Source organism: Gymnoscopelus braueri (genome assembly GCF_963280865.1).
Source record: "Gymnoscopelus braueri genome assembly, chromosome: 21".
In the NCBI taxonomy this organism is placed as follows: Eukaryota; Metazoa; Chordata; class Actinopteri; order Myctophiformes; family Myctophidae; genus Gymnoscopelus; species Gymnoscopelus braueri.
The window spans coordinates 6,032,732-6,057,930 of NC_137623.1; the positions used below are offsets into that span (position 1 = coordinate 6,032,732).

Here is a 25,199-nt window from a genome sequence, read left to right on the forward strand (position 1 = left end):
TCATAGTTTTAGTCATCATAGATTAGTTTTTATCTAGTTTTTTTTATTACTTTTTTATTAGTTGGTAGACTAAAGGTAGTTTACCAACATTTTTCGTCATAGTTTTAGTGGAAGAAATTAACACTGTCATAGTTCACCCCAAAAATGACATTTTTTCTATCTATTAGTCACCCTAGAATTCATGGATATATTTTTTAGTTTTTGTCTCATTCCTAAGACAATAATGTGATGACCAGCAGACCGGTAGGCAGCGGTTCCGGTAGGAGACACAAAGGAGACTCTTTGTGTCTCCTACCGGAACCGCTGCCAGTCATCAAATTATTGGCTTTAAAAAAATATCCATGAATTCAAGTCTCCATGGGGTGACTAATCTCTTTAAACACAACTCATAAAACACTCAATATGGCAGCTCAGCTTCTTCTCTGATAGTAAACTCATGTTATGTCGTTTCTTCAGTGGCGTTGCCAGTATAGTGTTGCCATGTCCGCTAATTATAAGCGACTTTGGACTTATATAGATATAAAGTGCTCATGTGGCCCATATGTCGCTTCTTTTTGGACTCGTTTTCGTAGACCTGGTTGCTTATTTCTCTCTGGTTGCCAAATATAAGGAAGGCTCATAGACAGCGAGGTTAAAATCAAGGCAGGCCTCTTTGCTGCAGACAAAACCTTCAATGATTGCAAATTGCATAAAATGACTGCCAACGCTCACTATAGCAAATCTGTGTATCTGTGTAATACTGTGTATCAAATCCTTACTGCCAAACATGAACAATGATGATTCTCCTCATAATTGATTGATTTATTTATTTTTACAAAAAAGCGTTGTCAAATGAATATCTGCCAAAGCTTCTCCATCAGTCCTGAATTATCTGTCTTTAGGTTAACCCACTAAAACCAGGAACGCATCTGTGTCCTTTTAAGATTTCTTTGGCTATTCAAATTATATATATATATATATATATATATATATATATATATATATATATATATATATATATATATATATATATATATATATATATATATATATATATATATATAATTTGCATTTTATATACATTTTAACTCAAATCTTTGCTTCTGGGGGTCCCTGGAACGAAATATTTTCAGAAGGGGGTCCGCGGCCAAATACATATCATTTTGGGGGTCCTTGACATGAAAAAGTTTGAGAACCACTGATATTATAGCAACATGTGCTTAAAAAGGAAAAAGAAACTATTGGGATTTAGAAGACATTCAAAGATTTGCACACATTTTCACGACTTTTCAAAAATAGCAGATCAAGCTCATAGCGTGGCACTCGGTGCTGCGTTATGAGCTTGTAGATCTGCTATTTTTGAATAGCCAAAGAAATCTAAACATGATAGAGATGTGTTCCATTTTTACATTTTAGTTACATAACAAAGATAATTCTTCATCATAAAGTGAGACGATGCCATGACCCATTTTTGTGGATGTCTTCGTATTATGACGTTATCGGGAAAATGCAATGTTTCAATTGATTATTTTTGTCTTCCGTATAAAGTGCCGCCGTGCTTATTTCCATGTGTGTCCAAATTGCTAACGTGGTAATACCACAATTCAATAAACATGCAAATTCTTGGCTCATACAGCGGCTATACCACACTCTGCTTTAAGTTAAAGACGGTAGAGATTCATTATAAAATATTATTTAAAAATAAATACATTTGAAAAAAAAAGAAGGCTATAAATTCACATTAGTTTCTCATTCAGAAATACCATACAGCATTTTTTTGTAAAACTTTTAAACATATCAATTAAAACTATTTGTAGTTAAACAGCTGAAAACCCAGTGTAAAAAGGATGAGACGAAATCAAAGGCAGACATAGGCCGGTTCTCAAATTAAAAGGTTGACATTGTATTAAGAGAAAGAATCATCCACGAGGCACCGTACAATATCTCTCTGCCTTTACAAATCCAGGCAATAGTATTTACAGTATACACAAGTTGGAGTCCGGACATCAGATATGAGGTGGATCCTAACGATTGGTTAAGACCCTCAGACGTCAGATCATATCTGATGAGCTGTCAGGCATCAGGGTGTCATCATAATAAGTTGTTGTTCATCTTATAGTATCCTTGTGTACAACTTATGGTTCCATAAACACGTTATTCCTTCGATATCATAGGACATGTGGCAGGTTTATCTGTGACAGGGTGACAGCTGACAGAGTAAATTAGTGACGATGTCAGGTCATACAGAGATATACAGTAGGTCATTAGGACATTAGATCACAAAGCGTTGACCAAGACATGTTTTTACTGATTGGAAACATATGGAGCCGGCACCAGATAGCTATGGAGCCAGCTACATGGCCTTGGTAGGGAAAGTATAGTAGAGTTACAGAAAGCATGTTTAAAAGACTGAAGTACAGGCCCAAAAAGACATCACTATATTAATTTGACTGGTTAGATCGATAGTTCTAGATCATATCAATCTGGTCCACAAAACATATATGTTTAACTCCATCATATATTATATTTATTCTGCCTAGTTTCTGTAGTTAGGGTTAGTGTTTTGGTCTTGCATCTTATTTCGTTCCTGATTTTCTTGATAAAACATTAAAATAAATAATAATGTAAATGTATTTTTTCTTTAAAGAATTCAAGTCTGAGTTAAAAATTTACTTGAGTAAAAGTACAAAGGTATTGGTATCAAAATGTACTTAAAGTACCAAAAGTAGGAAGTACTCGCTATGCAGAATGTCCCATTTCAAGTTTTCAAATGTATAAAAATCTATTGAAAATCTATCTACAAGCTCACAATGCGTTGCATCGCGATGCATTGTGAGCTTGTAGATCTGCTATTTTCAAATGGCCGAAATGTATGTAGGGCTGAAGTGGGTATGGTTTGTAATAATAATCAAAATCTACAAAGTAACTAACTAACTAGGGTAACATAGTTAAATATTTGCCTCTGAGATGTAGTGGAGTAGTACAGAAATGTGGAAATACTCCAGTAAATTCATCAAAACTCTACTTAAGTGAGTAAATGAACAAATCACATGTAAATAATGCTTCAGGTAAAGTTTAATATAATCTCACTGAGACACACAGTCATCACATTACATCATGAAAGAGGAAACACACACAGGAATGATCAACTCATAATCACATGATGAAATCTGGTTCTTTGTTTTGATTGATTAATTAATGGTGAAGATGAAGATAACCAGGACAGATCAGAGACGATGATGATGATGATGATGAGGAAGAAGATTGTGAGTGAGGTGTTGAAATGTTGAGGAAGTCCAGTCGTCCTGTAGAAAACAAAAACTAATATTACATATATAATACATTACAATAGTCTCATAGTAACAATGTCTCATTATTATTAACTCATTCATTCCGGGAACACATACTGTGTCATTTTAGAATTCTTTTTTTTTAGCTATAACCATTTTATATTCTTTGGCTATTCAAAAATAGCAGATCTACAGCTCGGTGCCGCGCTATGAGCTTGTAGATCTGATTTTATTTTAAATCGTGAAAATGTGTGCAAATCTTTGAATATATATATTTTTAAGCGAACATTTTTAACTCAAATCTTTGCTTCTAGTGATTCTACAAATGTCTTCTAAATCCTAACAGGTTTTTGTTTTTCTAAACTTATGCTGTTATAATATCTGTGTTTCTCAAACTTTTTTCATGTCAAGGACCCCCAAAATGATATTGTCCGTGTACCCCCATCTAAAAATGTTTTGCTCCAGGGAGTAGGGACCCCCCAGAAGCAAAGATTTGAGTTAAAAATGTATGTATAAGATTTGCACACATTTTCCACAAATTCTAAAAAAATAGCAGATCTACAAGCTCATAGACACAGATGCATTCCCTGATTGAATGGGTTAATATCTCATTTATTGGTATCACTATGACAACTCATGTTCCAGTTTTTATATGTTCTATTAAAATATAAAGTTATTTATCATCATCATTTATATCTTTGTGTTTTGTCAATTATTTGGGGGCCCAATTCCAATACCCTTACAGCCCACCAGGGGGCCCCAGCCCACAGGTTGAGAATCACTATAAGATGCAACATGTACTACTACTAATAAAAACACTTTGTCAAAACCACACAATGTCTTTCTTTCACCCAGTAAACAATATGACATACAGTAATGCATTCATATAATGTAACATAACATTAACTTACGTTGTGCGAGATCCGCCCTAAAATGTAATGCAGATCATATCAATATACATATTAACAATATTGTAAAAACATTATAAACTTTCAATTAGTTTATTAGTAATTAATAATGTATATCTATGACTTTTAGGTCAACTTACGAATCTGGTTAACGCGCAGAATATCAGACTGTATCTGTTGAAAATGAAATAAGCATAGATTCATCATGCTAGATAGCATATTAGCATACAGTGTGTGTGTGTGTGTGTGTGTGTGTGTGTGTGTGTGTGTGTGTGTGTGTGTGTGTGTGTGTAGGTGCGTGCGTGCGTGCGTGCGTGCAAATATTTTATTATTATTATTATTATTATTTTAGACTGATGCTAGGTTCTTGGTTTACCTTTGATCCTAGTTTACTGTGACACTACACTGTCTCTCTGCATTTGATGTGTGTGATTACCTTAATTTACCCTACGTTGCTCTAAGAGTGTTTAAATTGTATATTGTAAAATGTACTGTTTTTACCTGACCATGTGACCTGACCATGTGACCTGACCATGTGACCTGACTTGATCATCATCGATAAATTCAGCTCTCGTTATTGAACTTTATAATTCTCAGTGCTGAAATCTATAAACATGTATATGAGCTAAAACATTAAAGGAATATTTCACTTTCAAATAAAATAAACATTTAAAAAATATTTTAAAAATAAATGAAAAAAGTAATGGAAAAATCACGGCCCCCTCACGCATTAGAGTGTCCTACTAATGTGTGAGGGGGCCGTGATTTTGCCATAACTTTTTTCATTTTTTAAAAATATGTATTTTTAATGTTTATTTTATTCGAAAGTGAAATATCCCTTTAACATAATATAATATTGTACTTACCTTGCTCGTTGAAGAACCTAAAATGTAACACACATCATATTAAGACACACAGTATCAATAATATTGTAAAATAAAATACTTTGAAGGATTTTATGAGGAGTTAATAGAGCATAAATAGTTGTGAGACTTACCCGGGGTATCCTTGATACATGGAAAATGAAATAAGCATAATAGATTAATCACTAGAATATCAGCTACATGTGTCACAAGTCAAGTGTTAAAGTGTGAAGTGTAAAGTTCACCAGCACTAAGAATACATAACGGTAACAACAGGAAAGATTGTAGAGTAAGTCAATGTAAATGGATTATCTTGTTTTTAAGAGTTTATGTTTAAAACAATACAAATAGTAATCAAGATACAATATGATACACATGAATAACATTTTGGCAAAACCCTAGCGTTGGATCAAGATAGATGTATTAGATGTATTTATTGATTTTGAGAGCTAAGACTCTCGTAGATATAAAATGTGTCAAAATTGAGTCTTGATCTAAGGCTAGCAAAACCCCACCCTGACTTTCTCTCACAGTGTCTTTCTTTGAACGTGTCAAAAGCAGTGACAATTACACAATAATGCTAAAAGGATAACACAAAAAGTTCTCGTTTCCTAGGAAGGATATTACAATATAAAATGCATGAAAAATAATGTTAACATAACGTGCACTTACCCTCCTTAAATTTCCTGAAATGTAAGGTGTATAATATTATTATATAAATAAATAAATAAATAATGTTGTGCTTTAAATGGATTTATGAGGAATTCATAATGTATGGATGCATCATATTTATTGAGTCAACTCACGCCCAGGCCGCCTCCATCCTTTGCATCTCAGCGACTGTGGAAAATGAAACAAGTCTGTATTATTTATTATAATATCAGTTACAATGTGTCACACCTGGTAATGTTAGGAGTTCTTAGTTCATCAGCACTATATATATACTGTACACACACACACACACACACACACACACACACACACACACACACACACACACACACACACACACACACACACACACACACACACACACACACACACACACACACACACACACACACACACACACACACACACACACACGATGTGTGATAACCAATTAGTTATTGTAAGTTGCTCTAAGAGTGTTTGCTTGTATATTGTAAAATGTGTTTCTTACGAGAAAACACTGAAGACTTCCCTCCTGAAGACATCCCTGGAGACCTTGATCCAAACCCTCCAACACCGGCACCAAACCCTCCGGCACCAAACCCTCCGGCACCTCCAGAACCTAAATTCATACTCATCCCATAACCAGCACCACCACCACCACCACCACCATTAGACCCAGACATCGCTGAACGCTGAATTGGATCTGATTTCACTTCTTCAGTTCCAGCCACGAGAACCAAGAGCAAGATGAGAGCAATGTACACCTTCATCCTAAAAAAAACAACAACAAAAAACACAAGATCCTGTATAATCTCCAGGTAAAATAAATATGCATTTTTATAATGAAAAGTTTACGCTTCTGCTGATGATTATGATTGTAAGCATCATCAGAATAAAATAGTATGAAAAGAATCATGATGACAGAAGCAACATTTGTTCGAACATTTGTAACTCAAATCTTTGCTTCTTTTTTGGGGGGGGGGGGGGGGGGGTCCCTGGAACAACCCCATATAAACGATACACATCGTTTTGGGTGGTCTTTAACATGAAAAAAATGTTTTGGCCACCGAGCCTCATCAAAACATGTTATTCCAGGGACCCCCCTGAAGCAAAGAGAAGAGTTAAAAATGCTGTTTAAAAAAATAGATGCATTCAAAGATTTGAGCAAATGTTCAAGATTTTTCAAAAATAACAGATCTACAAGCTCATAGCGCAGCACCGATGAGCTTGAGCTTGTAGATCTGCTATTTTTGAATACCCAAAGTGTAAAATAATGGTAATCGCTAAGATCTAATATGACACACAGATGCGTTCATGGATTGAATGGAATAAACTCACCTTCAGTTTGAGTGTTGAGCCGTAGTAGTTTGAGTGTTGAGCCGTAGTAGTTTGAGTGTTGAGCCGTAGTAGTTTGAGTGTTGAGCCGTAGTAGTTTGAGTGTTGCGTCCTTCAGTGTAGCGTCCTTCAAGATGAAACAGCTGCTGATGTGGAGTGGTATCGGTTGGTCGTGTCCAGTGGTCATATATATACTTAGCCTTAGGGGTGTGTGTGTGTATGTGTGTGTGTGTGTGTGTGTGTGTGTGTGTGTGTGTGTGTGTGTGTGTGTGTGTGTGTGTGTGTGTGTGTGTGTGTGTGTGTGTGTGTGTGTGTGTGTGTGTGTGTGTGTGTGTGTGTGTGTGTGTGTGTGTTTATGTTCTCATAGATAAACACCCAGGGAACGTACTGTTCTGTACAGTCAAACCATATCGTGCCAAAACATGTTTTGTGGTTTGGCATATTGTGCCAAAAAATAGTAGATCGACAAAGCTTGTAGACCTGCAATGTGTTTGAAAAATCTTGAAAATGTGTGCATTATATATATATATATATATATATATATATATATATATATATGTATATATATTGCACACATTTTCACATAGTCACCTTTACAACGAGTCACAACTTGTAAGGAGTTTGCGAACGTGTGGGTAGCGCCCCCAATAAATTTGCCAAAATCCCCCAATATGCTTCTGTTGGCCAGTCACTCAGGTCAGGTGTCAGTCATACTGTGTGTGTGTGTGTGTGTGTGTGTGTGTGTGTGTGTGTGTGTGTGTGTGTGTGTGTGTGTGTGTGTGTGTGTGTGTGTGTGTGTGTGTGTGTGTGTGTGTGTGTGTGTGTGTGTGTGCTCCAAGCAGCACCACTGCCCCCATGGAAAGATGGAACGTTTGTCGTGCAAACATTGCGATGAGGCAAGTGGAAGCTGGTGTTCCGTTATGCAGAGTGACAGCATTATTTGGTGTCAGCCCTGGTACTATTTCCAAACTTAGGACCAAGTTCTGTGAGACTGGTGAAGTCAAAGGAAGACAACATCCCAAGAAGACCAGTTCCTCACCCTTGCTTCACTGAGGAACCATAGGTTTTCTTCCAGAGATGTACAGGAAAGATTTGCACAACGGTACCAAAGACAGATGTCAAAGTTGCAGGACCCCATGCTCAGGTGTCAGGCACACACCTGTGACTGACACACACCTGTGACTGACACACACCTGTGACTGACACACACCTGTGACTGTCTGGCACACACCTGTGACTGACACACACCTGTGACTGACACTCACCTGTGACTGACACACACCTGTGACTGACACACACCTGTGACTGACACAAACCTGTGACTGACACACGCCTGTGACTGGCACACACCTGTGACTGACACTCACCTGTGACTGACACACACCTGTGACTGACACACACCTGTGACTGACACAAACCTGTGACTGACACAAACCTGTGACTAACACACCAACCCGATCTCCAGAGAACGAGTATACATTGCACGGATCCAGTGCACTTCATTCCGTGGACAGTCGCCTAGAAACCCAGAAATTCCGTGCATATGTAAATCTCTCCCGTTGTGACAAAACCATTTCGGAGGCGCGCAGTCTCAAGGGAATTGTCGCCACGTAAGGGGCCACCGAGCGAGCTAAAGCGAGCGAGTTGCCGTCCCGAACGTTGCGACATTCCCTTGTGCCTACTCAGCGCCGTTTGAGTTATGTACCGATAGGCACAGAATCGTACATTTTGTTGTGGGGACTGCTCTGCTTCCGGGTTTTTCCGGGTTGCGACTGGTTACGCCCACCGTGGGACTCGCCGTACATATGCACGCAATTTTGGGGTTTCTAGGCGACTATCCACGGAATGAAGTGCACTGGATCCGTGCAATGTATACTAGTTCTCTGGAGATCAGGCTGGACACACACCTGTGACTGGCACACACCTGCCTGCACCTACCAGGGCTGACACCTAATGATGCGTGATCTGCGTAACGGAACACCAGCTTCCACCTGCCCATGGCCTTATCCTGAAGGGACAAACGTGGCATCTTTCCATGGGGGCAGTGTTGCTGCTTGGAGCATCAACACAAACTGCTTGAAAAAAAAACTTCAGTGGTGCTCGAACTTTTTCATATCACGGACCCCCAACATGATATGTATTTGGCCGTGGACCCCCCAAAACAGGAGTAAAACAGGAGAAATGGAAGAGCAGCTGTCGGCCTGGAGAAATGGTCAAATAACAGGAGTCTCCCGGTGAAAACAGGAGAGTTGGCAGGTCGCATGCACGCGCGTGCACGCACACACACACACACACACACACACACACACACACACACACACACACACACACACACACACACACACACACACACACACACACACACACACACACACACACACACACACACATCCTGTGATGTGATTGTTGAGTGGTGGAAGAAGTAACCTACTGTATACTCAAACTTCTTGAATTCAATTAAATCAAATCAACTTTTTATTTATGTAAACGTACTGATAATATAAACATAGCCATACACTGTCACAAGTAAAAGTCCATCTATTCTCATTTTGCTTGAGTAAAAATAATAATATGAGATTCTTCTCATAGCAATTTTAGGCTTTATGTATATTTTTTATCGTGCATATTTAATGAGACAATTTACATATTTTAATAAATTGTCTATTTTAAAACCAGTAGACAGAGCTTATAAACCAATTGGACCCTTACGGGCCTTTAACTCTGAGAGTGTACACATGGAACCAAATGGACCCTTACAGGTCTGTAACTCTGAGAGCGTACACATGGAACCAAATGGACCTTTACAGGTCTTTAACTCTGAGTGTACAAATGACCAAATGGACCCTTACAGGTCTGTAACTCTGAGAGTGTACACATGGAACCAAATGGACCCTTACAGGTCTGTAACTCTGAGAGTGTACACATGGAACCAAATGGACCCTTACAGGTCTTTAACTCTGAGAGTGTACACATGAAACCAAATGGACCCTTACAGGTCTGTAACTCTGTGAGGGTACACATGAGCTTGTACTGTAGATCTGCTATATTGATTGCCAGTGTAATGTAACTGTGAGAGGGTACAAATGGAACCAAATGGAACGGTAAAGAGTTCATTTGGTTACATTTGTACCCTGTCAGAGTTACACAGCTACCCCCTCCTCAGCCACACGCACGCACACGCACGCACCTACGCACACATGCACGCACGTCATGTGACAAGAAGCAAATGGAGTCCAATCAGCACACAGACACACATAATCCATATGTGACACAATGTTATGGTTTTCATTAATGTTGCAACAAGCAGCGGTTTATTTAAACACAATACGATGCATTTAGAGACAAACAACACAGTTGAGATGACAGCCGGCAGCCTAAGAAAACACTTAAATTAGGGATAGTTCCAGTGTTGATTTTGACAGCAAAGTTTGATTTAGTTTTAGTAGTCTTTTGAATAAACTTGAATAAACCATTTAGTTTTAGTCATATTTTAGTCATCTGAAATAATTAAGTTTTTGTCTAGTTTTAGTCGACTAAATATTATAAGATTATAGTCGACTAAATGTTGATTTAGTCGACTAAATTTGTTTTATTTTGGCGGTGCCTTGATGTCGTCGTAATTGCTGGTTTTACACTTGGTTGCATGCTGAAAATAGCCGATCTACAAGCTCGACGTGATGTGAGCTTGTAGATCTGCTATTTTCCAGTGGAGGAAAGTAACTAAGTACATTTACTTAAGTACTGTACTTAAGTAACATTTTGAGGTATTTGTACTTTACTTGAGTATTTCTAATTTCCAATACTTCTACTCCACTACATCTCAGAGGCAAATATTGTACTTTTACTCCACTACAATTATTTGAACACTTTAGTTACTAGTTACTTTTCAAATATAAATTATTATATTATGAAAAATACTTTAATCACTTTAGCCCTATTTTTTACCTAGGCTATTTGAAAATAGCAGATCTACAAGCTCACAACGCGTCGCGATGCGACACGTTGTGAGCTTGTAGATCAGCTATTTTCAAATATTTTAGTACTTTTACTTTTGGTACTTTAAGTACTTTTTGATGCCAATACTATTGTACTTTTACTCAAGTAAATTTTTTATTCTGGACTTTTACTTGTAACAAAGTATTTCTATAATGCAGTATTGATACTTTTACTTAAGTGAAACATTTGAATACTTTTTCCACCACTGCTATTTTCAGAGCGCAACACCCGAGCGCAACCAAGCATACAATGACTAGTCTTAGTTCTACTGGATCTCTTCTTATCTAGTCTACATTTTAGTCTAGTTTTTATTTGTTGACAAAAATGTCAGTATATTTAGTCATAGTTTTAGTTTAGTTTAGTTTTTATTTCGTTTTTTTTATTACTTTTTAGTTGGTAGACTAAAGGTAGTTTACCAAAATTTTTCGTCATAGTTTCATGGAAGAAATTAACACTGTCATAGTTCACCCCAAGTCACCCTAGAATTCATGGATATATTTTTTAGTTTTTGTCTCATTCCTAAGACAATAATGTGATGACCAGCAGACCGGTAGGCAGCGGTTCCGGTAGGAGATACAAAGGAGACTCTTTGTGTCTCCTACCGGAACCACTGCCAGTCATCAAATTATTGGCTTTAAAAAAATATCCATGAATTCAAGTCTCCATGGGGTGACTAATCTCTTTAAACACAACTCATAAAACACTCAATATGGCATCTCAGCTTCTTCTCTGATAGTAACCTCATGTTATGTCGTTTCTTCAGTGGCGTTGCCAGTATAGTGTTGCCATGTCCGCTAATTATAAGCGACTTTGGACTTATATAGATATAAAGTGCTCATGTGGCCCATATGTCGCTTCTTTTTGGACTCGTTTTCGTAGACCTGGTTGCTTATTTCTCTCTGGTTGCCAAATATAAGGAAGGCTCATAGACAGCGAGGTTAAAATCAAGGCAGGCCTCTTTGCTGCAGACAAAACCTTCAATGATTGCAAATTGCATAAAATGACTGCCAACGCTCACTATAGCAAATCTGTGTATCTGTGTAATACTGTGTATCAAATCCTTACTGCCAAACATGAACAATGATAATTCTCCTCATAATTGATTTATTTATTTATTTTTACAAAAAAGCGTTGTCAAATGAATATCTGCCAAAGCTTCTCCATCAGTCCTGAATTGTCTGTCTTTAGGTTAACCCACTAAAACCAGGAACTTATCTGTGTCATTTTAAGATTTCTTTGGCTATTCAAATTATATATATATATTTATATATATATATATATATATATATATATATATATATATATATATATATATATATATATATATTATATATAATTTGCATTTTATATACATTTTAACTGAAATCTTTGCTTCTGGGGGTCCCTGGAACGAAATATTTTCAGAAGGGGGTCCGCGGCCAAATACATATCATTTTGGGGGTCCTTGACATGAAAAAGTTTGAGAACCACTGATATTATAGCAACATGTGCTTAAAAAGGAAAAATAAACTATTGGGATTTAGAAGACATTCAAAGATTTGCACACATGTTCACGACTTTTCAAAAATAGCAGATCAAGCTCATAGCGTGGCACTCGGTGCTGCGTTATGAGCTTGTAGATCTGCTATTTTTGAATAGCCAAAGAAATCTAAACATGATAGAGATGTGTTCCATTTTTACATTTTAGTTACATAACAAAGATAATTCTTCATCATAAAGTGAGACGATGCCATGACCCATTTTTGTGGACGTCTTCGTATTATGACGTTATCGGGAAAATGCAATGTTTCAATTGATTATTTTTGTCTTCCGTATAAAGTGCCGCCGTGCTTATTTCCATGTGTGTCCAAATTGCTAACGCGGTAATACCACAATTCAATAAACATGCAAATTCTTCGCTCATACAGCGGCTATACCACACTCTGCTTTAAGTTAAAGACGGTAGAGATTCATTATAAAATATTATTTAAAAATAAATACATTTGAAAAAAAAAGAAGGCTATAAATTCACATTAGTTTCTCATTCAGAAATACCATACAGCATTTTTTTGTAAAACTTTTAACCATATCCTTATATACAGTGGTGGAAAGTAACGACTTTGGACATTTACTGAAGTACTGTACTTAAAGGAGTAGTTCACCCAAAAAATGAATTATTTTCTATCAATTGCACACCCCATGAAGCCTTGAATCCATGGATTTATTTTTGTTTTTGTGGCATTCTTAAGCCAATAATTTAATTCCTGTCTCATACCGGCTAATGTATCCGGTAGGAGACACAAAGTAGATTATTTGTGTCTCCTACCGGATACACACCCGGTCATCAAATTATTGGTTTAGGAATGCCACAAAAACAAAAATAAATCCATGAATTCAAGGCTTTATGGGGTGTGCAATTGTTAGAAAATATGATTTTTTTGGGTGAACTCCTCCTTTAAGAACAATTTTTAGGTACTTTTGCTTTACTGGAATATTTCCAATTGTCAGTACTTTTACTTCTACTCCACTACATCTCGGATGCAAATATTGTACTTTTACTCCACTACAATTATTTTTAGTTACTTTATAGATTTTGATTATTATTACACAACATACATTAACCACTTCAGCCCTATATACATTTCGGCCATTTGAAAATAGCCGATCTACACGCGACGCATTGTGAGCTTATAGATCTGCTATTTTCCAAAGATCTTTACATATTTGGAAACTTGTGCAATGGGACATTCTGGTCAGGGGTCTTCAACGTTTTTCAGACCAAGGACCCCTCAGCTGAGAGAAAGATGAAGCATTTTGCTTGAGTAAAAATAATAATAATATGTGATTCTTCTCATAGCAAGTTTAGGCTTCATATATTATTGAATCGTGCATATTTAATGAGAACATTTACATATTTGAATAAATTGTCTATTTTAAAACCAGTATGGACTCAATGATGGAACCAATATGAACTGTTATCAGAGTTCATCACCATGCCGGCTTGTGGTGAACATACACATATAACCAGAGACAGAGCTTATGTATATAAACCAAATGGACCCTTGCAGGTCTGTAACTCTGAGAGTGTACAAATGTTTGTCTTTAGTCTCGTTTCCCTTGTCGGTTATGTCTTATTATGTATTGTATATTATAATTATTCTGCCTAGTTTCTGTAGTTATGGTTAGTGTTTTGGTCTTATAGTTTTGTCCACTAGTTTCCCCAGGTGCTTTGCATCTTATTTCGTTCCTGATTTTATTGATAAAACATTAAAATAAATAATAACGTAAATGTATTTTTTCTTTAAAACATAAAAAAAAAAAGAGTTTTCTCTGTGATAGCGTTAAGTAGGATTTACCATCGTTTGTACTTAAAGTGTACTTAAAGTACCAAAAGCATGCATAAACATCGTTTGAAAATAGCCGATCTACAAGCTCATAATGCATTGCATTGCGATGCATTGTGAGTTTGTAGATCTGTTATTTTCAAATGGCCGAAATGTATATAGGGCTGAAGTGGTTAATGTATGATTTGTAATAATAATCAAAATCTACAAAGTAACTAGTAACTAGTTTTCAAATAAAAGTAGTGGAGTAAAAGTTAAATATTTGCCTCTGAGATGTAGTGGAGTAGTACAGAAATTTGGAAATACTCCAGTAAATTCTTCAAAACTGTACTCAAGTACAGTACTTGAGTAAATGTACTTAGTTACTTTACACCACTGGACACAAATCACATGTAAATAATGCTTCAGGTAAAGTTTACTATAATCTCACTGAGACACACGGTCATCACATCACATCATGAAAGAGGAAACGCACACAGGAATGATCAACTCATAATCACATGATGAAATCTGTTTCTTTGTTTTGATTGGTTAATTAATGATGAAGATGAAGATAACCAGGACAGATCAGAGACGATGAAGATGAAGATGATGTTGATGATGATGACGACGAAGAAGATTGTGAGTGAGGTGTTGAAATGTTGAGGAAGTCCAGTCGTCCTGTAGAAAACATACACAAACAACTAATATTACATATATACTATATATTATATAATACTTTACAATAATCTCATAGTAACAATGTCTCATTATTATTAACCCTTTCATTCCAGGAACACATACTGTGTCATTTTAGAATTCTTTTTTTTTAGCTATAACCATTTTATATACTTTGGCTATTCAAAAATAGCAGATCTACAGCTCGGTGCCGCGCTATGAGCTTGTATATCTGCTATTTATTTATTTCAAATCGTGAAAATTTGTGCAAATCTTTGAATATATATATTTTTAAAGCGAACATTTGTAACTCAAATCTTTGCTTCTGGGGGGATTCTACAAATGTTTTCTAAATCCTACCAGCTTTATTTTTATTTTTTTTAACTTATGTTGTTATAATATCAGTGGTTCTCAAACTTTTTTCATGTCAAGGACCCCCAAAATAATACTGTCCGTGGACCCCCATCTCAAAATATTTTGTTCCAGGGAGTAGGGACCCCCCAGAAGCAAAGATTTGAGTTTAAAATGTACGTATAACATTTGCACAAATCTTCCACAAATTCTCAAAAAATAGCAGATCTACAAGCTCATAGACACAGATGCGTTCCCAGATTGAATGGGTTAATATATCATTTATTGGTATCACTATGATAACTCATGTTCCAGTTTATTTTTATGTTCTATTAAAATATAATGTTATTTATTATCATCATTCATATCTTTGTGTTTTGTCAATTATTTGGGGGCCTAATTCCAATACCCTCGCTGCCCACCAGTGGGCCCCAGCCCACAGGTTGAGAATCACTATAAGATGCAACATAGTACTTATAAAAGAACACTTTGTCAAAACCCCACATTGTCTTTCTTTCAACCAGTAAACAATATGACATAATGCATTAATATAATGTAATATAACATTAACTTACATTTTCGAGATCCTCCCTAAAATGTAATGCAGATCATATCAATATACATATTAACAATATTGTAAAAATAATTAACTTTCAATTAGTTTATGAGTATTTAATAATGTATATCTATGACTTTTCGGTCAACTTACGGATCTGGTTAACCAGTAAGCACATCTGTTGAAAATGAAATAAGCATAGATTCATCATGCAAGATAGCATATCATGCATGATACAGTGTGTGTGTGTGTGTGTGTGTGTGTGTGTGTGTGTGTGTGTGTGTGTGTGTGTGTGTGTGTGTGTGTGTGTGTGTGTGTGTGTGTGTGTGTGTGTGTGTGTGTGTGTGTACTTATTTTGTAATTATTATTATTATTATTATTATTATTATAGACTGATGCTAGGTTCTTGGTTTACCTTTGATCGTAGTTTACTGTGACACTACACTGTCTCTCTCCATTTGATGTGTGTGATTACTTTACTTATTGACAATAAGTAAGGTAATCACAAGAGTTGAATTTATCGATGATGATCAAGTCAGGTCACATAGTCAGGTCAAAACAGTGCATTTTACAATATACAATTTAAACGCTCTTAGAGCAACTTACAATACGTTATTGTAAGTTGCTCTAAGAGTGTTTCAATTGTATATTGTAAAATGCACTGTTTTTTGACCATGTGACCTGACCATGTGACCTGACTTGATCATCTTCGATAAATTCAGCTCTCTTTACTTTTTTCTTCATAATTCTCAGTGCTCTAATCTATAAACATGTAAATGAGCTAAAACATTAACATAATATAATATTGCACTTACCTTGCTAAAATGAAAATTGCTAAAAGAGCCTAAAATGTAACAAACATCATATTAATACACACAGTATCAATAATATTGTAAAATAAAATGCTTTGAAGGATTTTATGAGGAGTTAATAGAGCATAGACAGTTGTGATACTTACTTTTGAGTCTTGGTTGTCTTGATACGTGGAAAAATTAAATAAGCATAATAGATTAATCACTAGAATATCAGATACAATGTGTCACAAGTCAAGTGTTAAAGTGTGGAGTGTAAAGTTCACCAGCACTAAGAACACATAACAGTAACAACAGGAAATATTGTAGAGTAGGTCAATGTAAATGGATTATCTTGTTTTTAAGAGTTTATGTTTAAAACAATAAAAATAATAATCAAGATACGATATGATACACATGAATAACATTTTGGCAAAACTCTAGCGTTAGATCAAGATAGATGTATTAGATGTATTTTATGGTTTTTGTCAGTGAAAAAAAGGTAGTCGACCAACATTTTTGGTCATCGTTTTAGTCGACAAAATCAACACTGTCATAGTTCACCCCAAAAATGATTGAGTGATGAATGAATTTTTTTTGCTATATATCAGTCACCCCATGGAGACTTGAATTCATAATTCTAGCAAGGTGACTTCAAAGGGATATTTCACTTTCAAACATCTTTGGGGTAATTTTAACGTCTACTCTGGCTTTTTCCATTTATTTTGTATAATTATTTTCGGAAATGAAATAAACAAATCAATAAATAAATGAAGTAATGTGTGAAAAAACACGGCCCCCTCACGCATTAGAAGGACAAGTCACCAGAACCAAGGACGGGTGTTTTCAAAGAGTCTAACATTCATTAGAAGGACAATATCAGTCACCAGAAGCAGAGGCGTGTGTTTTCAATGAATCTATCATGGTTAAAATGGAGTTTGTTGTTACAATGGGTTTGTATAGAAAAGGTGTGTGTCTGATAAAATGAACATCAAAAATATAAATACTGAATCAAGCAACTTAAAAACTGTCTGAAACACTAAAGCCTGAGTAGATGTTAAAGATTGTAGAGTAGGTCAATGTAAATGGATTATCTTGTTTTTAAGAGTTTATGTTTAAAACAATAAAAATAATAATCAAGATACGATATGATACACATGAATAACATTTTGGCAAAACTCTAGCGTTAGATCAAGATAGATGTATTAGATGTATTTATCGATTTTGACATTTTTTTTTAATCTCTAGGAGAGTCTCAGCTACCACCCCCCACCCCCAGATTGCCCTGGAGTGTCAGCTCCAAAACCCTTACTTCTCCAAACATGTACAAATGCTAAATATAAGGTGCTTGCCCGCTTGCCTCACATGTTAACTAGGTGTCTGAAGTATTTGTGTAATGTATTAGTCCATATTTTTCAATAAAGAAGTGTTTTAATCCCGTCTGTGGCCGAACGCCATTCCAAGATGTATCTTGATTATTATTTTTATTGTTTTAAACATAAACTCTTAAAAACTTAAACTTACAATACGTTATTGTAAGTTGCTCTAAGAGCGTTTAAATTGTATATTGTAAAATGCACTGTTTTGACCATGTGACCTGACCATGTGACCTGACCATGTGACCTGACCATGGGACCTGACCATGTGACCTGACCATGTGACCTGACTTGATCATCTTCGATAAATTCAGCTCTCGTTATTTTTTCTTTATAATTATCAGTGCTCTAATCTATAAACATGTAAATGAGCTAAAACATTAACATAATATAATATTGCACTTACCTTGCTCGTTGAAGAGCCTAAAATGTAACACACATCATATTAATACACACAGTATCAATCATATTGTAAAATAAAATGCTTTGAAGGATTTTATGAGGATTTTATGAGGAGTTAATAGAGCATAGACAGTTGTGATACTTACTCTTGGTTGTCTTGATACGTGGAAAAATGAAATAAGCATGATAGATTAATCATTGAATATCAGCTACAATGTGTCACAAGTCAGGTGTTAAAGTGTGGAGTGTAAAGTTCACCAGCACTAAGAATACATAACAGTAACAACAGGAAAGATTGTAGAGTAGGTCAATGTAAATTGATTATCTTGTTTTCAAGAGTTTATGTTTAAAACAATGAAAATAACAATCAAGATTAGATATGATACACATTTTTTGGCAAAACCCTAGCGTTACATCAAGATAGATGTATGATTAGATGTATTTATTGATTTTGAGAGCTAATACTGTAGATATAAAATATGTCAAATTGGAGTCTTGATCTAAGGGTAGCAAAACCTCACCCTGACTTTCTCTCACAGTGTCTTTCTTTGAGCGTGTCAAAAGCAGTGATGACTCATAATACAATCATACAATAATGCTAAAAGGATAACAAAAAAAGTTCTTGTTTTCAAGGAAGGATATTGCAATCTAAAATGCATGAAAAATAACGTTAACATAACGTGCACTTACCGTCCTTAAATGTCCTGAAATGTAAGGTATCATATTATTATATAAATAAATAAATACATAATATTGTGAAATATGCTTTTAAATTGATTGATGAGGAATTCATAATGTATGGATGCATCATATTTATTGAGTCAACTCACGCCCAGGCCGCCTCCAACTTTTGCATCTGAGCGACTGTGGAAAATGAAACAAGTATTATTTATTATAATATCAGTTACAATGTGTCACACCTGGTAATGTTAGGAGTTCTTAGTTCATCAGCACTATATATATATATATACACACACACACACACACACACACACACACACACACACACACACACACACACACACACACACACACACACACACACACACACACACACACACACACACACACACACACACACACACACACACACACACACAATGCATATACTAGACCAGGGGTTTTCAACAGGTGGTCCGTGGACCACTTGTGGTCCCTGAAGGTATTGCATGTGGTCCCTGACCATGTTGCAATATGTTACTTTTTTCTTGTTCCATGGAACAGTGAATATTATCGACCTGGTGACCTATGATGACATGTCAATGTTGTCAGTTTCTGGGAAGTCGAAGGTCAAGAAATTCCACAGAAAAGGGAGTTAGAATGTCAAGAAGGGGAAGTTGTACCGGATGGCCTGATTGAGTCATCATTATTAGGACATGTGGCCATATAATTGCATGTGTATGTGTAGTCCATGGACCACTGGTTGAGAAACAGTGGGATGATCATGGGATGCATGCATACAGTAGCAAGTGTTAGCAAAGCACTAATCTTTGCTCTAATCTATAAACATGTAAATGAGCTAAAACATTAACATAATATAATATTGCACTTACCTTGCTCGTTGAAGAGCCTAAAATGTAACACACATCATATTAATACACAGTATCAATAATATTGTAAAATAAAATGCTTTGAAGGATTTTATGAGGAATTAATAGAGCATATAGTTGTGATACTTACTCTTGGTTTTCTTGATACGTGGAAAATGAAATAAACATAGATTAATTACAATTAATAAAATAAATAGAAATATATCAATAGATTAATCACTAGAATATCAGGTACAATGTGTTAAAAGTCAGGTGTTAAAGTGTGAAGTGTAAAGTTCACCAGCACTAAGAATACATAACAGTAACAACAGGAAAGCTTGTAGAGTAGGTCAATGTAAATTGATTATCTTGTTTTTAAGAGTTTATGTTTTAAAACTAAAAATATCAATCAAGATTAGATATGATACACATTTTTTGGCAAAACCCTAGCGTTATATCAAGATAGATGTATGCTTAGATGTATTATGGATTTTGAGAGCTAATACTGTAGATATAAAATATGTCAAATTCTTGATCTTGAGTCTTGATCTAAGGGTAGCAAAACCCCACCCTGACTTTCTCTCACAGTGTCTTTCTTTGAGCGTGTCAAAAGCAGTGATGACTCATAATACAATCATACAATAATGCTAAAAGGATAACACAAAAAGTTCTTGTTTTCAAGGAAGGATATTGCAATCTAAAATGCATGAAAAATAATGTTAACATAACGTGCACTTACCGTCCTTAAATGTCCTGAAATGTAAGGTATCATATTATTATATAAATAAATAAATACATAATATTGTGAAATATGCTTTTAAATTGATTGATGAGGAATTCATAATTTATGGATGCATAATATTTATTGAGTCAACTCACGCCCAGGCCGCCTCCAACCATTGCATCTCAGTGACTGTGGAAAATGAAACAAGTCTGTATTATTTATTATAATATCAGTTACAATGTGTCACACCTGGTAATGTTAGGAGTTCTTAGTTCATCAGCGCTATATATATATATAAACACACACACACACACACACGCACACATACGCACACACACACACACGCGCACACACGCACACACACACACACGCGCGCACACACACACACACACACACACACACACACACACACACACACACACACACACACACACACACACACACACACACACACACATATATATATGTTACAGGGTGAATGGAGAACCAGGGTGATTGAAGAAGGCTCGCTCGTTTTTACCACCCACCCAGCAATTCTGTAGAAGCAACACTAGAGGGAGCCACAAGCCAGGCTTGTGCACAAGCATATATTGCCGCGACCACACACACACGTGCGCGCGTGTGTGACCGGCTTCGAGTGCTATCAATGCATTGAATGGGGAAATAGGCGAGTTTATTAGACCTTTCAATGGGCGAAATAGGCTACTACCTACCCGCGATTTATCAGACCATTCATTCAGGAGCTACTGACCTACTTGGAGGCGGAGCAGTCCGCACAACAATATTTACGATTCTGTGCCTATCGGTACATAACTCAAACGGCGCTGAGTAGGCACAGGCGAACGTCACACCGTTCAGGACGGCAACTCGGTCGCCTTAGCTCCCTCTGTGGTCCTTCACGGGGTGACAGTTCGCCTGTGACTGCGCGCCTCCGTCAGGGTCCAAAACCAAAAGCGAAACCTAAACTGAACTATTAAGTCATGTCAGTTGGTAGGTTAGTATGTCTTGATAACACCCAATGAATGGTCTGATAAATCGTGGGTAGGTAAGTAGGTCGCCTATTTCGCCCATTCAAAGGTCTAATAAACTCGCCTATTTCCCCATTCAATGCAGATAGCATTCGAATCAGGTGGACTGTTAAGATACTTTTATTGTGTTCTGCTGGCTTTTGTTTTAGTTTCTCCCTGACACACACACACACACACACACACACACACACACACACACACACACACACACACACACACACACACACACACACACACACACACGGAGGAGGAGAAGGAGAAGGAGGAGGAGCTCCTCCTCCTCGCGAGCCTCGCTAATAAACCCTGTCTCGAAAAGCCCCGCATCGCCCCGAAGCCCCGTGCCTAAAAACGAGCGCTCTGTCTTCAATCACCCTGGATCTCCATTCACCCTGTGACATATATACTAGACTGATACTAGGTTATTGGTTTACCTTTGATCCTAGTTTACTGTGACACACTACTCTGTGACTCTCTGCATTTGATGTGTAAAAACCAATTAGTTATTGTAAGTTGCTCTAAGAGTGTTTGCTAAACCTTGTATATTGTAAAATGTGTTTCTTACGAGAAAACCCTGAAGACTTCCCTCCTGAAGACATCGCTGGAGACCCTGATCCAAGCCCTCCACCACCACCGGCACCAAACCCTCCATTCGGAGACATCCCACCAAACCCTCCACCTCCACCACTGTAACTCTGAGATGGCTCAGAAATTGGATCTGATTTCACTTCTTCAGTTCCAGCCACAAGAACAAAGAGCAGGATAAGAGCAACGTACACCTTCATCCTAAAAAAATAAACACAAGTAAAGATCCTGTCCAATCTCCAGGTAAAATAAATATGCATTTTTATAATGAAAAGTTTACCCTTCTGCTGACGATTATGATTATTATTCTAAGCATCATCAGAAGAAAATAGTATATGAAAAGAATCATGATGACAGAAGCAACAACATATTAAAAGAGGAAATCGAAATTCATGGCATTAAAGAAAATCTCTGAAATATTTATAGCGTACCAATACGTACCTGGTACCAATATGTATAGCTCATAGCGAGTGCCGCGCTATGAGCTTGTAGATCTGCTATTTTTGAAAAAGCGTGAAAATGTGTGTAAATCTTTGAATATATATTTTTTTTAACACTTTAACACATTTGTAACTCAAATCTTTGCTTCTGGTGGTCCCTGGAACAACCCCCTATTTTGAGATGGGGGGGGTCCAAGGCCAAATACATATCATTTTGGGTGGTCTTTAACATGAAAAAATGTTTTTGGCCGCCGACCCCCATCAAAACATCTTGTTCCAGGGACCCCCCAGAAGCAAAGATCTGAGTTAAAAATGTTGTTTCAAAAAATAGATGCATTCAAAGATTTGCACAAATGTTCAAGATTCATAGCACATAGCGCGGCATAGTGTTGCGCTATGAGCTTGTAGATCTGCTATTTTTGAACAGCCAGAGTGTAAAACTATGGTAATCGCTAAGATCTAAAATTACACACAGATGCGTTCATGGATTGAATGGAATAAACTCACCTTCAGTTTGAGTGTTGAGCCGTAGTAGTTTGAGTGTTGTGTCGTAGTAGATGAACGTCCTTACAGATGAAACAGCTGCTGATGTGGAGTGGTATCGGGTTGGTCGTGTCCAGTGGTCATATATATACTTACGGTGTGTGTGTGTGTGTGTGTGTGTGTGTGTGTGTGTGTGTGTGTTTGTGTGTGTGTGTGTGTGTGTGTGTGTGTGTGTGTGTGTTTGTGTTTTCATAGATAAACACCCAGGGAACGTACTGTACTGTAGAGTCACACCATATCGTGCCAAAACATGTTTTCATAAATAAACATCCAGGACACGGTCTGTACAGTCACACCATATCGTGGCAAAAAATAGTAGATCTATCTAATGTTTTTGAAAAATCGTGAAAATGTGTGCAAATCTTTGAATATATATATATATATATATATATATATATATATATATATATATATATATATATATATATATGAATCGCCCACAAAAAGTTCCAAAACGTAACTCTGGTTGATTATTTCTTCCTTTTAATAATACCAATTGGTATTGTGTTTTATATCATTCTTATCGTTGATTAGTCACCTTTACGACGAGGTAAAACTTGTAAGGATTTTTCAATCGTGGAATGAGCAACACAGCTAAACGTGTGGGTAGCGCCCCCAATACATGTGTTTGGTCCCAATATGCTTCTGTTGGTATTAAATCACTCTTGTTTTGAGTGACCTGTCAGTCACACACCTGTGAGTCCTACTACTTTGTTGTGTGTGTGTGTGTGTGTGTGTGTGTGTGTGTGTGTGTGTGTGTGTGTGTGTGTGTGTGTGTGTGTGTGTGTGTGTGTGTGTGTGTGTGTGTGTGTGTGTGTGTGTGTGTGTGTGTGTGTGTGTGTGTGTGTGTGTGTGTGTGTGTGTGTGACACCTGTGACTGACACACACCTGTGACTGGCACACACCTGTGACTGACACACACCTGTGACTGGCACACACCTGTGACTGACACACACCTGTGACTAACACACCAACCCGATCTCCAGAGAACGAGTATACATTGCACGGATCCAGTGCACTTCATTCCGTGGATAGTCGCCTAGAAACCCCGAAATTCCGTGCATATGTACAGTACATCTCTCCCTTTGTGACAAAACCATTTCGGAGGCGCGCAGTCTCAAGGGAATAGTGGCCACGTAAGGGGCCACCGAGCGAGCTAAAGCGAGCGAGTTGCCGTCCCGAACGTTGCGACATTCCCTTGTGCCTACTCAGCGCCGTTTGAGTTATGTACCGATAGGCACAGAATCGTAAATTTTGTTGTGGGGACTGCTCTGCTTCCGGGTTTTTCCGGGTTGCGACTGGTTACGCCCAACGTGGGACTCGCCGTACATATGCACGCAATTTTGGGGTTTCTAGGCGACTATCCACGGAATGAAGTGCACTGGATCCGTGCAATGTATACTAGTTCTCTGGAGATCAGGCTGGACACACACCTGTGACTGGCACACACCTGCCTGCACCTACCAGGGCTGACACCTAATGATGCGTGATCTGCGTAACGGAACACCAGCTTCCACCTGCCCATGGCCTTATCCTGAAGGGACAAACGTGGCATCTTTCCATGGGGGCAGTGTTGCTGCTTGGAGCATCAACACAAACTGCTTGAAAAAAAAACTTCAGTGGTGCTCGAACTTTTTCATATCACGGACCCCCAACATGATATGTATTTGGCCGTGGACCCCCCAAAACAGGAGTAAAACAGGAGAAATGGCCTGGAGAAATGGTCAAATAACAGGAGTCTCCCGGTGAAAACAGGAGAGTTGGCAGGTCGCATGCACGCGCGTGCACGCACACGCACACACACACACACACACACACACACACACACACACACACACACACACACACACACACACACACACACACATCCTG

The 25,199-nt window shown here is 37.2% G+C and overlaps 1 protein-coding gene across 2 annotated transcripts; it reads right to left on the reverse strand.

Moving 5' to 3' along the window:
* Positions 1–3,036: 3,036 nt before the first annotated feature.
* On the reverse strand, positions 3,037–23,319 carry LOC308077437 (uncharacterized protein). 2 transcript variants are annotated; one of them, XM_080418127.1, is made up of 10 exons: positions 23,296–23,319; positions 7,033–7,124; positions 6,203–6,465; positions 5,847–5,880; positions 5,713–5,726; positions 5,175–5,184; positions 5,044–5,060; positions 4,318–4,351; positions 4,181–4,197; positions 3,037–3,284 (listed from the first exon to the last, which is right to left on the reverse strand). In XM_080418127.1, exons 3-8 carry the CDS (start codon positions 6,462–6,464, stop codon positions 4,341–4,343), a joined length of 348 nt encoding a protein of 115 aa, XP_080274253.1. In that variant the 5' UTR covers position 6,465; positions 7,033–7,124; positions 23,296–23,319; the 3' UTR covers positions 3,037–3,284; positions 4,181–4,197; positions 4,318–4,340. The 2 variants fall into 2 exon arrangements, with proteins under 2 accessions (XP_080274253.1, XP_080274252.1); XM_080418126.1 differs by lacking the exon at positions 23,296–23,319 and having other exon boundaries at positions 7,033–7,200.
* Between the last annotated feature and the right edge of the window lie 1,880 nt (positions 23,320–25,199).